We start from the raw sequence: 14,777 nt of genomic DNA, 5'->3' as shown, positions 1-14,777 counted from the left end.
TCTTAAACATGTCTGATACCAGCGGCATCGCACATGCATTTAAGATGATTTTTTCGGGACTGTTAACACCATTTGAAGCAGTCCTCAGCACTTTTCCACATTTCGTGCACTCTGTGATCGGCGGCCTGCCTCTCATCTTGGGACTAGTAGCAGGAATTCTATCTTTATTCCTTCTGCTCCGATATGGCAAGTCCGGTCACCAGCAACACCGAAACTACCATGGAAAATGACTCCTTGCCATGAGGTATCGTGAAAGGATTTTCAGATTCTTGGCTTGGCTCGTTTAAGAGATCTGAACACAACGTGGTTTCTATCGTTCAGACCAATCTGGCAAGATTGCATCTTACCTGTTCTTCGATGCCTGCTTTGCGGACAGGAATGCGTGTTGGACATTTGTCCTTCACTTCCATCAGTACTGCCATCGGATGTTGACGCTTTGCTAGGTCCAGTAATGGCTCATGCATCGTGTTGCCCCCAACTGCTGCATATTCTGATGACGCCATTCATTGAGGTCTCACCGGCAAGTCTAACTGAGGGTGAGATACGAGAAACTACAGGCATACAGGTACCATCTACTACAGACATTGCTAATGCATCAAACGCTGATGCTGATGATCCACACTTCTGCACTTTTGATCTGCTAACTGAAGAGGTTCCACTTTCACCTACCACGGTAGACGGTTTCTTTGCGAGCCTAGATGATCTGATGTTTTCTCCTGACACTCCTGATAATAACTTTTGATTATTTCACACAGCATTCCCTGAACTCTGAAATTCGGCCTTCATTTTTCAAAACAATCCACTAATTTGAACTTTTTCCAAAATAGAACTTTTGGCACAGAGTAATCTGCTTAAAGTAGAACAATTCTTAGAGAACAAGATTTTGTGTTTGAACTTCCTAAATGACAATATTTGGCTTCAACCTCGAAAACAAACACAGTAAAAAATGTATGCTTTGGGACAGATTTCAGGTATCATTTGATGAATGTACTTTCGTTTTATCGAATGAGAGAATATATGCTCAAGATTTATGCTTGATTTCAGATGACACCTATAACTTTGCATACAGTATATACTCATTTCATGTAAACAAGCCTATTCAAATGCATTTTTGTATTTTGGGGTGGGATTGTGAACACTTTGCTTTAGATATGTTCAGTGCTTAGGTGTTATTGAACGTAATAATCGTGGAGTGTGTGTTAAGTGGGAATCTAGGACCCTAGTGTAATTTTCCCAATTCATGCCCATATATAGGTATAATTCACCCAATCCTTATATAGGCATATGAATCATTGCCTTATTTAGTCTTAGCCTGTGCAGCCCAAATTTGGCATGGCTACTTCCACTAAACTCTGAGAATCCACAATGATTTCTTAGAGAAACCAGCCTTCAGCAGTCAGGGACTTCCCCTTGCTTGAATTTATCCAAGAACTCCTGGAGTTTTCAAGGAATTGAGGCACTAGTGACGATATTATGTCCAATCTTACGTCAAACTCGACACCTTCAAAGTATAAATATGCCTACATTTGCCCAGTCAAATACACAGTGGTTTAGGAGCAGTTCGACTAACTACTTGCCCGACGCCCTGCTGCTGCAAGTGCCGAAGGAAGCCGACTCTCCAACTGACGCACTGAGAAGACGCTGTCTTTTCTCTTGCTGAGAAATCCAGCTCCGGTGTTTCCAGGCTACCCTTGCGGGTTGCTGGGAGATCGAGTCCTGAGAGAGAGATACAAAACCTCTATCATTCTAAAACCAAGGTACGGAACTGATTAGACCCTTAGAGAATTCTTGGAACAGATTCTTGGCAGAAAATGACTAGACTTAAGCTACACCACACTTACTCCTCCCTCATACTAGACTTAGGTTAGGTACACCGGGGTAGGCGTATTTTAGAAGCACCAGTTGAGTACTTTTAGCTACTATTTTATCACTGTATGTATTTAATGCATTTTATGTATTCTATGTTTATGGCTTAGAAACCATATCATGCTCTTACAGTACTATTTTATAATACTTTTCATATTATATGCATTGTACTTCTTAACTAACATTTAAATTGTAGCAGTACATTTCTTATGCTTAAGAAATAAGACTGTTCAATAAATACTTTTATTGAAAGCACTCGTTCCTCTATTTCTAAGCAACTCTGGTGAAACGAAGCATGCACATCTGACTGAGTGAAATAGCTGTCTATTGTTTTCGTGACTCTAGAGATACGTTTCATTCTGGAGAAACAAAGTTGTCATGTTATATGGTTGTCAGAGACTAATCCCTTCTTGTACTTTCGAGAAAGTTTCTAGTGACCTCTGAGCTAGATGGCACTCACAATTAAGTCAAATATATTCGGCAGAGACCTAGTTGACTTAAGCTAAGTTGCAGGATATATTATTCCAATGCGCAGAGCCTATTGGGAATATAGGAACTACACTACACCACAGGAGTAACTTATAGGTGCATATGTGTCTATATGTATATATAGATATAGGTATACTATATCTAAGTAAGGGGTGATTACACCACCTTACCCAGGCTGTGTGAACAGACCTGTGGTGTCAGTTTGGATGGCAAACCAGGGGTGGCACAATACATGCTGCAGCCCATAGTAGGCCTAGTGTGCACCTATGCCCTGGGTACCTAGGGTACACTATACAGGGGCTCATTAGGGTGACCCAGTAACCAATCCGGTATGGGCCGAAAATACATGGTATCAATTTAGAGAGAGAACAGCTGGGTTGTGGGCCTGATTAGCAGGTCCACAGCCACACTAAAGTCGAGAATCACTAAAGTGGAGAATCACAGCAAAAAGTGGGGGTAACCATAGGAAGCAGACCCTACTCTCCTACACCCCGGTTACCTTCTTATCGTATGAGTATCTCCCCTTCTCGAGGCCCCCCTCCCACCAGTTGCCTTCTTGTCGGATGAGTGTCCTCTCTCTTTAGGGCCCTCCACTTTCCTTCATGTAAGATGAGTGTCTCCCTTTTTTAAGGACCCCCCGGTTGCCTTCATGTAGGATGAGTGTCACCCCCTCTTTAGGACCCCCCATGGCCTCCTTGAAGGATTAGCGTCTCTGCCTCTTTCGGGCCCACCGTGGCCTTCTTGTAGGATGAGTGTCTCCTACTCTTTAGGACCCCTGTTGCCTTCTTGTAGGATGAGTATCTCCCCCTCTTTAGGACCGCTGTTGCCTTCTTGTAGGATGAGTACCTCCCCCTCTTTAGGACCCCTGTTGCCTTCTTGTAGGATGAGTGTCTCCTACTCTTTAGGGCCCCCGTTGCCTTCTTGAAGGATGAGTGTCTCCCCCTCCCTAGTCCCCCCGTTGACTTCTTATAGGATGAATGTCTGACCCTCTTTACGCCCCCGTTGCCTTCATGTAGGATGAGTGTCTCCCCAACGTTTAGCCCCCCAGTTACCTTCTTATAGGATGAGTGTCTACCCCTCTCTAGGCCCCTTCCCACCAGTTGCCTTCTTGTAGGATGAGTGTCCCCCTCTATAGGGTCCCCTGCTTCTCTTCTTGTAGGATGAGTGTCACCCCCTCTTTAGGACCCCCCATGGCCTCCTTGAAGGATTAGCGTCTCTGCCTCTTTCGGGCCCATCGTGGCCTTCTTGTAGGATGAGTGTCTCCTACTCTTTAGGGCCCCCGTTGCCTTCTTGAAGGATGAGTGTCTCCCCCTCCCTAGTCCCCCCGTTGACTTCTTATAGGATGAATGTCTGACCCTCTTTACGCCCCCGTTGCCTTCATGTAGGATGAGTGTCTCCCCAACGTTTAGCCCCCCAGTTACCTTCTTATAGGATGAGTGTCTACCCCTCTCTAGGCCCCTTCCCACCAGTTGCCTTCTTGTAGGATGAGTGTCCCCCTCTATAGGGTCCCCTGCTTCTCTTCTTGTAGGATGAGTGTCTCCCCCTCTTTAGGCCCCACCACTGCCTTCTTGTAGGATGAGTATCTCCCTCTCTTTAGGGCCCCCTGTTGCCTTATTGTAGGATGAGTGTCTCACCCTCTTTAGGCCCCCCCTGTTGCCTTCTTGTAGGATGAGTGTCTCACAGTCTTTAGGCCCCCCTGTTGCCTTCTTGTAGGATGAGTGTCTCACCCTCTTTAGGGCCCCCTGTTCCCTTCTTGTAGGATGAGTGTCTCCCACTCTTTAGGGCCCCCGTTGCCTTCTTGTAGGATGAGTGTCTCCCCCTCTTTAGGGCCCCCTGGTGCCTTCTTGTAGGATGAGTGTCCCCCCTCATTAGGGCCCCTCCAGTTCCCTTCATGTAGAATGAGTGTCTCCCTCTCAAGGCCCCCTGGTTGCCTTCTTGTAGGATGAGTTTCTCTCCCTCTTTAGGGTCCCCCTAGTTGCCTACTTGTAGGATAAGTGTTAGGGCACTGCAGTGCTTGTTGCGGGTGAGGTGGGAGACAATGCTAACACTGGACGCTAACACAGAGGGTGAAGCTCCGTCACAAGGGAGCTGCCAGAACAGCAGACCGGCGCTGTTCAATGCAGGGAGTGAAGCTCCTTCACAAGGGAGCTCCTACAGCTGCAGACCAGCGCTGCTCAGTGCAGGGAGTGAAGCTCCTTTACAAGATAGCTCCTAGGCAGACAACTGCTACTCAACTTCACTAACCATGGGTGGTGAACTACGCTCCGCTGGCGGAGTTTCCCACACTCCGCATTACGCAGAACTCACGGAGTTCGGGAAAAACCTCAGCGTCAACGTCAAGTTGGCAACCGCGAGCGAGGAAAATCAACCTCCCGGTGAGATTTTTCCTCTTTCGCGATCGTCAACATCAAGTTGGCGAGCTCGAGCGTGGAAAATAAACCTCCCAGCAATATTTCTCAACACGGGGAGGTCAGGTTTCTCATTGCAAGTGGTCGTGTATGCTTTTGACCGTTTGCTGCTTGTTCGTGTTGAGAAAGCTGCAGTCTGAGTAAAAATCCACTTGAGTGGCAGAAAAGGGAAAGAAGGGACCGCTTGTGCTGTGCAAGGTGCCGTTTGCGATGACTGCATAGTGCGGACAAGCATCCGCACTGTGCAATCACCGCAAACAGCATTGCTCTACGGAACTCTGCCGCTTGCGGAGGTCCACGAAACGTGGTAGAGTTTTTTTGCTACTTCGTAGAGTTGTGCATAACACAACTCTGTGAACTCCACTCAGGGTTAACCTTCATCTGAGCAGTCCTTTGACTATGACTGCTGTTACTGCTGTGAGGTGCTCCCAAGCTGACCTTCAGGTCTTTCTTTCCAGGATGTTTCCTAAGAAGCCTTGTAAATGTGAGGACCCGAAGGTAAAGCACGTCGACCGCTTCCAGGATGCTCTCCAGCCAGATGAACTCGAGTCTGTAAAGCAGAGGAGGAAAAAGGAGTTTGAACACTTCAAAAAGAGGTAAAGCACAGATCTCATTTGTGACATTTATGCTTCTTCCTTATCCATGGAGTGCTATGTTAGCTTCTCTGGGAGCTTCCCTTCTGCCCCTCTGAGCTCCCCATCTGCCCCTCTGAGCTCCCTTCTGCCTTTCAATGCTCTCAGAGCTCCCTTTCCCCTCTCACTGCTCTGTGAGTTCCCTTCTGCCCTCTGATCTCCCGCCCCTCCTCTCCCTCCTCTGAGCTCTCCTCCTGCCTCTCACTCCTCAAAGCTCCCCTTCTCCTCTAACTCCTCTGAGCTCTCCTCCTACCTCTCTCTCCTCAAAGCTCCCCTTCTCCTCTCACTCTTCTGAGCTCTCCTTCTCGTCCCACTTCTCACACCCCCTGCCTCCTCTCTTTTTGGTAGGCACCTGGGCCATTCCTCCAGGTCCTCTTGATTGCCCTTACCGGCTGCCATAGACCGAGTGGTCACACACACTCACGCAGGCAGCCCCAACATCTCCAAATGAGTTCTATGTTCTAACTTCTCCCAACAGGAACTCTCCATGTCGTTACCGAGCACACCCTCAACAGGCATGGCTGGTGTCACAACTACTTTCAAGGTATCTGAGACCCCCCTCACTCAAACGGAACTTATGCCACATTGCAGAGGCAATCTGAGTTGTCATCTGCAACTACTGGGTAGAGTATGTTGGGGACCACCTGCTCTTCAGACACTTGCCGACAACTGAAAGCTGTCACACTGGTTCCAGTGTCTCTCAGAGCTTCCACACTATGGCCAATTATGTTCACCCACTTCCCGTATTTCTTAGTGTCAGCAGGCAGGTGGGTCCTTGGGACCATCTCACTCTCTACTCGTGAGACCAGGGTCAACTCTTCAGGCTCACATCCCCCCTGTGACTTCAACTCCTCCCCCAAGGCTCCACTAGTCAACCCACAGGGTGGTGTACCACTGGGGGCAGGGGTTGCTTTAGAACTCTTAGGATTCCCTCTGTAGTGACCCACCAGATTACACGCAGAACCCCCCTTGTTTCTTATCATCTGGAGGCTGGGAACCTTTCCCTTGGTTCCCTTGGGAATTACTTTGGGGCTCTTTTTGGAACTCCTTCTGTTTACCCTTGTCCCCCCCAACTCTTCTGCTGGGACCCTGTCCACTCTGTGGACCCTTGTACTGACCCACCAGTCTGCCTCCACAGCACACTTCCTGGGGTTAGTTAGCGTGCTATCAATAAGGTGCTGGCGTGGTTCTGGAAAACAACTACCTGGAGTTCTGGACTTTTTGGTTCCGTCCAGAGGTGTTAGGGAACAACACCCACAGACCCCGGAGTTCCACCTGCCTTGGTGCGCAAATGAACAGAAACACGGGCTTCTCGATGGTGGCGTCAAAGACCAAAGGTTTATTACTGCAGGGACACAGAAGTCACAGAAACTACGCATGGGCAGTAACCAGGAGCCTGTTCGATTTGTACATTGAGGGTTGCTCCTTATATACTAAAAATTGTGCTTCAGGCAAATATTTCATAAGTCAGTACATTCCTAAACCTTTGTATCTTAAACAATAAATATTTGGCATTACACAGGAACTGTCGATAATATCTGATGCCAAACATCACGAAGAGGGGTTCCCACTAGTCCATCACAATCCCTTGTCAATATTGCATTCAAGAGCCGGACCGCCTCATCGTAAAGTTCGTTACCTCCCCCTAATAAAGGCCCAGAAGGAAAGGAGCAGAGCCAGGTGCAGGAGATAGAAAAGCGGGATAAGAGATGTTTGTGGGTTGTAAATGGGCAAGGTTACCGGCTTCGGCCGCCTAATCATGATCGGGACAATGGACACGAGAACCAGTTCAGGTGGGCTGGCCTCGGGCAGAGGAGGCAGCCTTTGTCAAGTCATGTAGCTACAACGTGATCTGGTTTAAGGTACACGTGTCATGAAAGAGGTGAATCTCCGGCTAAGGCTACGTGTCCTTAATCGAAATGAAGTGATCAGAGGTTATTGCGTATGTGAGGGCAAGAAACACAAAATGGCGGACATGATCTAAGATGGATGCCGTGGGTAGATCAGAAATGTGTTCATAACAGGAGTGCTCTTGCTCGTATCGTAGCGAAAACACCAGGATATGCTAAATGGATCATTTGCGGTTCGCTGATACTAATATTATGTATTTCCGACAAACTTGAAAACACGGGTTCAAATCGTCACGGAACCTCAGACCCTCCTTTTGCCCTTACATAGGCAATTACTCAGTCTATATCAGAGTCTAGTTCTATACTCATCAGGTCAGTGACATGTTGTTGTATCATCATCCTTTCTCGTGCCTTTTCTCCAAACGCAGGTGGTTTTCTGAGACAAGTTGCAGCGCAAAAACTACACAGAGCAGGACCACACTGGATAATCAGGCAGCATGAGAATAGGAATACTAAGATGACACCGATGACCATTAGAACCTTCCATCCCCACGCTGAGATCAGAGTCCAAAACCACTCCATAAAGGACCAGTTTCCCTTGTCTACATGTATAGAGTCGGAAATCTTGTGTAGCTTAGAGATCGCCTCATAGACTGTTGGAGCATTATTAGGAATAAAGACACAGCAGCTCGATTGGATCATTCTGCATACCCCACCTCGATCTGCAAGTATAACATCTAGAACCATACGGTTCTGCAACGTCATGAGTCTATCCGCCTGAAGCTCAGCTGTCAAATTGCTAAGGGCACCAGCAGTTTCAGTAATAGTAGATTCAACTACCCGTGTTAGCTGATGTATGTTTCTACTATTGGCCATAGGCCCCCAGAACGGAAGGAAGCCTTTGAAGAAGTCTCCAGCTTCCTGACCAGCAGTATCTTCCTTGCTGAAGACACCTCTCGCTATTCTGGTTCTGTGGTAATCAGATGAAGCAGTGTATGTTGGAGGCAACAATCGAGCAATATAACATGAACCTGAAAAGTCAGCAGGCAACCATGTATAGGCTCGGTCTCGACAAATGAAATAGGTACCCCTAGCAGTAAGGAAGGCAGGGGAAGAGTTAGCCGGAAACACATAAGTCTCAATGCACTCACTCCTCCCTAGCTGAGCTCTCGGATTTCTCCCATTCCCTTGCAAACAGACCTGACCTCGGTGAGGTACGACCCAGATTGGAGTTGAGCTTTTACGCTTGCTTTCTCCTAAACTAAGGCGATTCTCTGAAGTATTCCAACTTAAATACACTCGTAGTTCGTCTCTAGGGTATGATGGAGTATTATTGACATCCTTGATCATGTCAATAATTCCTTGGACTAAAGCTTTGTTGGCAGAGTTATATCTAGTGGAACGTGGTGGACGTGGAGGATAGGTCTCAAGGGCGTAAGCAAAGATGGTTTGAAGGGCCTGAAATGATCCATTGTAGCTGAAAGGCAAAACCAGATAGGGAATACCCTTATCCATAGTGTGGGGTATCAAGCCACACACCCAGCAGTCTGTAGTGTTAACTACCAATTGGTGTTGGTGCAAGAGCTGTACAAAAGTGTTGTTAATGAACTCTGTGCGTCGGGCTTGCTCATGTTCAGGAAACGAGTGAAAAGAGTGTATAGAAGAAACAGTAGAAATGGCAGGATCAAGGGGAGGTACTGTAGTGACTGGCACAAAAATCAGATTTATACTAAAGACGATTCCACCCACCAATGTTGCTAAAATAATCAAAAATGTAACGGCACATTGCATCAAAAAGCATTTGCTACGAAGAATTCTGTACAGTCTGTTTCTGCGAACATAAATCACATTTTCTCGTTGCAGCGCAGGAAGCTCCATCTTCTACAATCCGCTCGCGACCACTGATGATGTGTACGTAGATGAAAATGCCTCTGTCAGCCCTGGGAGTTCCCAGAACCAACAGAAAGATCGACCTTGTGTCAGACCCCTGCAGATTCAAACTAGGCACACAGCCACGACCCTACGGCTACCCAGACGGCAAGGCAATTTTAAAAAATAATAAACAATAGTAAACTTCCTGGCTGAAGGCAAATGTTCAATATATCAAAATCACAATATGCAGTTGCCTGCTTTATTTGTCCATGTTACGTTTTCTCAGGTTGTATCTCTGCTTCGCAGGTATTGTCTGATCGGAAAATAGTGTATCACTAGCAGCTGTTGCAGTGTTTAAGTTCGCAGATAGCAAAGTGTCTTCTGATGCTGGAGACAAATGTTCAGTGTTTGAAAGAGTCTTTTCAGGAGGAGAGTCAGATTTTGGAGTGTCAGTAATCAATTCGGCATCGCTGAAAGGGATGAACTTCGGTGTGCTTTCAGTTTCGGAGGCACCAATTCCCTTTTTCACCCAGTCGTCGTAAGGTAGCGGCAAGGGTACACGGTTAACATGAGATGCGTGCACCCAATGCTTGCGGCCAGCTACACGAACTGCTGTCCTCGTTGTCAGTAAGATCTGAAAGGGCCCCACAAATCTTGGTTGAAGGTTCTTCGTCCTCGCGAAGTTCTTGATGACAACCAGATCTCCTGGTTTCAGCTGATGCCCTGGACTCTCCGGAGGTTTTGGCAAAGCATCGAAAACCTGTTGATGAATAAGACTCAATTTAGCAGTCAAGTCGTAAAGGTAGTCTATCAACATAGGATATTCTATAGACTTAAATTCCTTAGGCCTTGGCACACCCCAGATATTTGCTGGGCGGCCAAAGACTATCTCGTATGGGCTAAGCCCCACTCTAGAATGTACAGTTGCTCTTGTTGATAACAAAGCCAAAGGAAGTGCGTCTGGCCAGGCTAAACCTGTGGATGCTTGTATTTTAGCTATCTTCAGTTTGAGGGTACCATTGTAACCCTCCACTAAACCAGCTGACTGGGGATGGTTTGCACTGTGAAATTTCTGTTTCAAACCTAGGCCTGCACATACACTCTGCATAACTTTCCCTATAAACTCACTTCCGTTATCTGACCATACAATCCGTGGCATTCCAAATCTAGGGAAATATTCTTTGAGAAGAATTTTGGCAGTTGATAAGGCAGTATTGTCCTTCAGTGGGTATGCTTCTATCCACCTGGAAAAAGCACAAACCACCACCAAGACATATTTTAAATTATTACAGCGTTCCATGTGAATGAAGTCTAACTGAATCACTTCAAAGGGGCAGGAAGGAGGAGCGAAATGACCAGCTGGAGTTGGAGTTCCCTTGCCAGGATTATGCATCAAGCACACCATACAATTTTTCACCACTCTCTCTGCACACTTACTGATTCCCTCATTTTTCCAGACCGGAGCCAACATCTTACATATCCCTTTAGAACTTATATGCGCTACTCCATGCGCCATTGTCACTACTGCAAGCACATACGCATCCGGCAACATCCAACGCTGCTGCTCTGTCAAATCAATCCAACATCCATTCGAGTCCAACTTGCCCGTACTCTCTCTCCATACACGTTTCTCTTCCTCAGTTGCTTCTCTCTGAATCTCTTTCACACTTTCCATTGTATCTTCACACATCCCAGACTCAGCGATCCATCTTGCAGACGTTGCAACATACATTCTACTCATCATGTCTCTAGCTGTCTGTTTAGCAATTTCATCAGCAAAAGCATTCCCACGTCCAACATCATCCGTGATTGCTTTATGAGCACTGCACTTTACAATTGCAACTTCAGTCGGCAAGGTTAGAGATTCCAACAAGTCGTTAACTAGCTGACCATGTTGAATCTTAGTCCCATGGGACGTAATGAAACCTCTTTCTCTCCACAACCGGCCAAAACTATGGGCCACGCCAAATGCGTACTGACTATCTGTGAATACATTCACTCTCTTTCCCTCAGCTAAAACACATGCTCTCGTTAGAGCTATTAATTCTGCAGCTTGGGCAGAATTCTGACTCACTCTTGCAGTCTCCACAATCGTCTTCAACGTCGTTACCGCGTAAGCAGCAGTCACATCACCATTCTCCAATTTAAAACATGACCCGTCCACATACAGCGCACCATCCGGATCGGATAACGGAGTATCTTTCAAATCGATGCGTCCTTTTGTCTCTTCCTCCGTTTTAAAACAGCAGTCATGTGGCTCAGAATCACTCGACTCTTGATCAGTCGGCAACAGCGTTGCTGGATTCAATACATTACATCTTTTGATCTGAATATGACTCGCTAGTAATGTCAGCTCGTAACCAGATAATCTCGCACTAGTAAGGTGTTGTGTCTTCGTTCGGTTCATGAGTGTATCCACTGCATGAGGAACCATGACCACTAGCATGTTGTTCATCACCAAACCAGCAGATTGCCGAATGGAAGCCGCAGCTGCCGCTGTAGCTCTCAAACAACTAGGCAACGCTCTAGCTACCGGATCTAATGTTGATGAGAAATACGCACAAGGGCGTTGTTTATCACCAAACTTCTGTGTCAGGACACTCAACGCGCAACCATCTCTCTCGTGAACGTAGAGCGTGAATGGCTTACTGTAATCAGGTGTACCCAATACAGGAGCTGAACACAAAGCTTTTCGTAATTCAGTAAAACTCTCTTGACATTCATCAGACCATGGCACCGGACTCGGAACATTTTTCCCAGTCAAAGCTACCAATGGTTTCGCTAAAAGAGAAAAATTTGGAATCCACTGCCTACAGTAGGAGGTAATACCTAAAAAGGCACGTACTTCTCTCTGTGTGCGTGGAACACTGATTTGCGTAATTGCTTTTATTCTTTCTGGGGTCAACTTCCTTCCCTCCTTTGACAAGAGATGACCTAGGTAGGTCACTTCTTGGCAGCAGTATTGCATCTTGGAAGGTGATACCTTGTGATTCAAATCAGACAAATGATGCAATAACGATACTGTAGCTGCTTTGCAAGTTTCCTTGTCATCGGCAGCCACTAAAAGATCGTCTACGTACTGTACTAGGGCAGAACCTGGAGGAAGGACAAAAGAATCTAGCTGGCTTTTTAATGCTTGACTATAAATAGATGGACTTTCACAGTAGCCCTGTGGAGCGCGTTTAAATCTGAAACTTCGACCTCCTAGACAGAAGCCAAAAATGTCTCTGCTTTCCTCGGCTATCGGAATGCTGAAAAAGGCATTCTTCAAGTCGATGACTGAGAACCAAGTGGCTGTAGCAGGAATCAATGTTAACAATGCAGTAATGTCTGGAACCACAGGAAATTGCGGAACCACAATTTTATTAACTTCCCTAAGGTCTATGACAAACCTGTACACTGGAGGTTTCGTAGGATCAGTTCGTTTCAGAATCGGCAACACAGGACTATTACAAACATTTCCTCGAGTTTCTTCAACCACACCTTTCTTAATCAAATCTTGCACAATCAATAAAAGTGCACGTTCTCCTTCACTAGATATTTTATATTGGGGAATTCTTGGAAATTTTACATTTGCTTTCAAAGTTACTACATACGGTGGTATTTCTAAAAGGCCTACATCATTAGGACCAGTCGCCCAAAGAGAATCAGGGAGTGAGCGCAGCTCTGGCGGGAGTGCGTCCATTGACAAGTACATCGGAGAAGTGATTCTTTTACCCAAAGTAAGCTGTACCCCTTCCGGAGAACAGTACAATGTCGCATATAGTCGTTTTAACAAATCTAAACCAAGCAGATTTTCATTACAACCTGTTGTCAAAATCAAGGGTGCTTTCAATTGACACGGTCCAACAGAAATAGACAAAGGACCAGATATCGGGTTGTAAACAGGGGCGCCTGAAAAACCTACGGAAACATTTGTTGAGCCGGACAAAGGTGCGCCAGGGAGTTTCGCATGAATGATAGAACTTTTTGCGGCACCAGTATCCAACAGAAACGGTTCGACTACACCTGATGTTGCTACTGCGACATAAGGCCCACTCTGATCCACTGGAACTGATACTACTCCCTCTCTTTGTCCATGGCTGTCCTAGTACCCATTTTGCTGAAATCCCTCATCTACTTCACAATAATCTTCAACAAGATATTGCTGAGATCTATTTTGTTGAGCTGACTGTACATTTCGTTGATCAAAGTGATTGGAGGGACGATCATTCGTTTGCGGAGGCATAGCACCTCGCCCTCGACCTCTAGAATTCTGCACAAAACCACCACGACCTCTCTGAGCTGCTGCTGCATTATTTTGCGCTAAGATTGGACATTCATTTTTGTAGTGACCCTCTTTCTTACAGTACGCACACTGATTCCACTGGTATTGGGGCCTGGTTGAACTATAATCTGTCCTCTGATACGAATTTTGTTGCATATTAGTCTGATTCGTGCGAGGCGGATACGCCTGCTGTAAAAGGACTTTAGTCTTTAAATCTTTCGTTTTCTTCTCTGATTTTTCCTTTTCCTCTTTATCCCTATTTTCGTAGTATTGTGCAGTCGCAAGTATTTGCGCAGTTGTGGAAACAGCCCACGCGCTCTCTGAATCCTTTAATTTATTGCATAATTCAGGTAACAAATTATGCACAAATTTATCGACAAACAGTCTCTGTCCTCCTTCAGTGCTCATATCCTGACCACTATGATCTACAAAAGTCTCTTCGAACCTCGTGAAGAAGTCGGAGACACTTTCATCTTTCTTTTGCTTGCATGCGGATAATTTATCCCAATTAACACGCAACGCAGGCATCAGAGTCTTCATTAAGTCAATTATTCTACCTGGAAGATTAGCAATTAGGGGTTCGGGTTTTGCACCACCCGTTTGCTGACCATCCGCTGCAGTGATAGCTGCCCAATCACCACCTAAGGCTGCTTGATGATCCTCCCTACGAATTTTAGCCCACACTGGTTGTGGAACTACATTGCCAAATAACATATCGATGTCTGCTAAGTTCATTATACAAGCCTCAACTGTCTGTGTTAATTCCTTGTAATATCCAGCTGGATTTTTACGCGGATCTGGCAAGGCCTGTTTCACCGCTAGCACTTCAGCTCGCTTCCATGGAATGTGTATCCACACTCGTTGGAACTGTGCTGGAGCAGCTGCAATACCCGCATTATCATCACGTTGTATTGCTTCGCGCCAAATTGGAGGAACCTCCCTCATAGGATATTGGCGACTTGGCTTCATTTTACCTTTCTCTAAATCTCTCGGCGAACGAAGAGATGGATCATTCCTAAAACTTAAAATAAGTTCCATCGCTTCTTTTATATTATCGCCCACTATCATTCCTGCAGCAAACTCTTTTTGAATTTTAATTAAATCTTCCAAGTCTGATTCAACATCATCTTCCTCTATTTCCTCACGTAACAACGAGCACATCTCATCAAAGACGTACCGTTGCGTTGGTTCCTTCCACTGCATAAACGTATCTAGTACATCTCTCGTACTATATCTTCTAACTTTCGTAATCCATCTGAGAGCCGTGGAATCTAAAACTCCCCGTTCTTCAGTACTTGGTAGCTGACTACGTCTCTGAACTGAATCAGAAGTAGGAGTCTTAATTAAAGATTTATATAAAGGAGACAGTATATTAGCAACAGAATCAGTTATT

The 14,777-nt window shown here is 45.9% G+C and overlaps 1 protein-coding gene across 1 annotated transcript in view; it reads left to right on the top strand.

Annotated features, from left to right (window-relative positions):
- Positions 1–14,777, top strand: part of LOC147709941 (N-acetylneuraminylgalactosylglucosyl-glucoside beta-1,4-N- acetylgalactosaminyltransferase 2-like) — a 704,718-nt gene that overhangs the window by 265,798 nt on the left and 424,143 nt on the right. Inside the window, exon 3 of the mRNA XM_086925570.1 lies at positions 5,222–5,359. Within this exon, the coding sequence (XP_086781696.1) occupies positions 5,222–5,359 (138 nt within the window). The remainder of the gene's footprint in view (positions 1–5,221; positions 5,360–14,777) is intronic.

Source organism: Lissotriton vulgaris, chromosome 6, assembly GCF_964263255.1.
Source record: "Lissotriton vulgaris chromosome 6, aLisVul1.2, whole genome shotgun sequence".
Lineage (NCBI taxonomy): Eukaryota > Metazoa > Chordata > Amphibia > Caudata > Salamandridae > Lissotriton > Lissotriton vulgaris.
The sequence above is the reverse complement of the archived record's forward strand: the minus strand, read 5'-3'. Positions and strand labels throughout refer to the sequence as shown.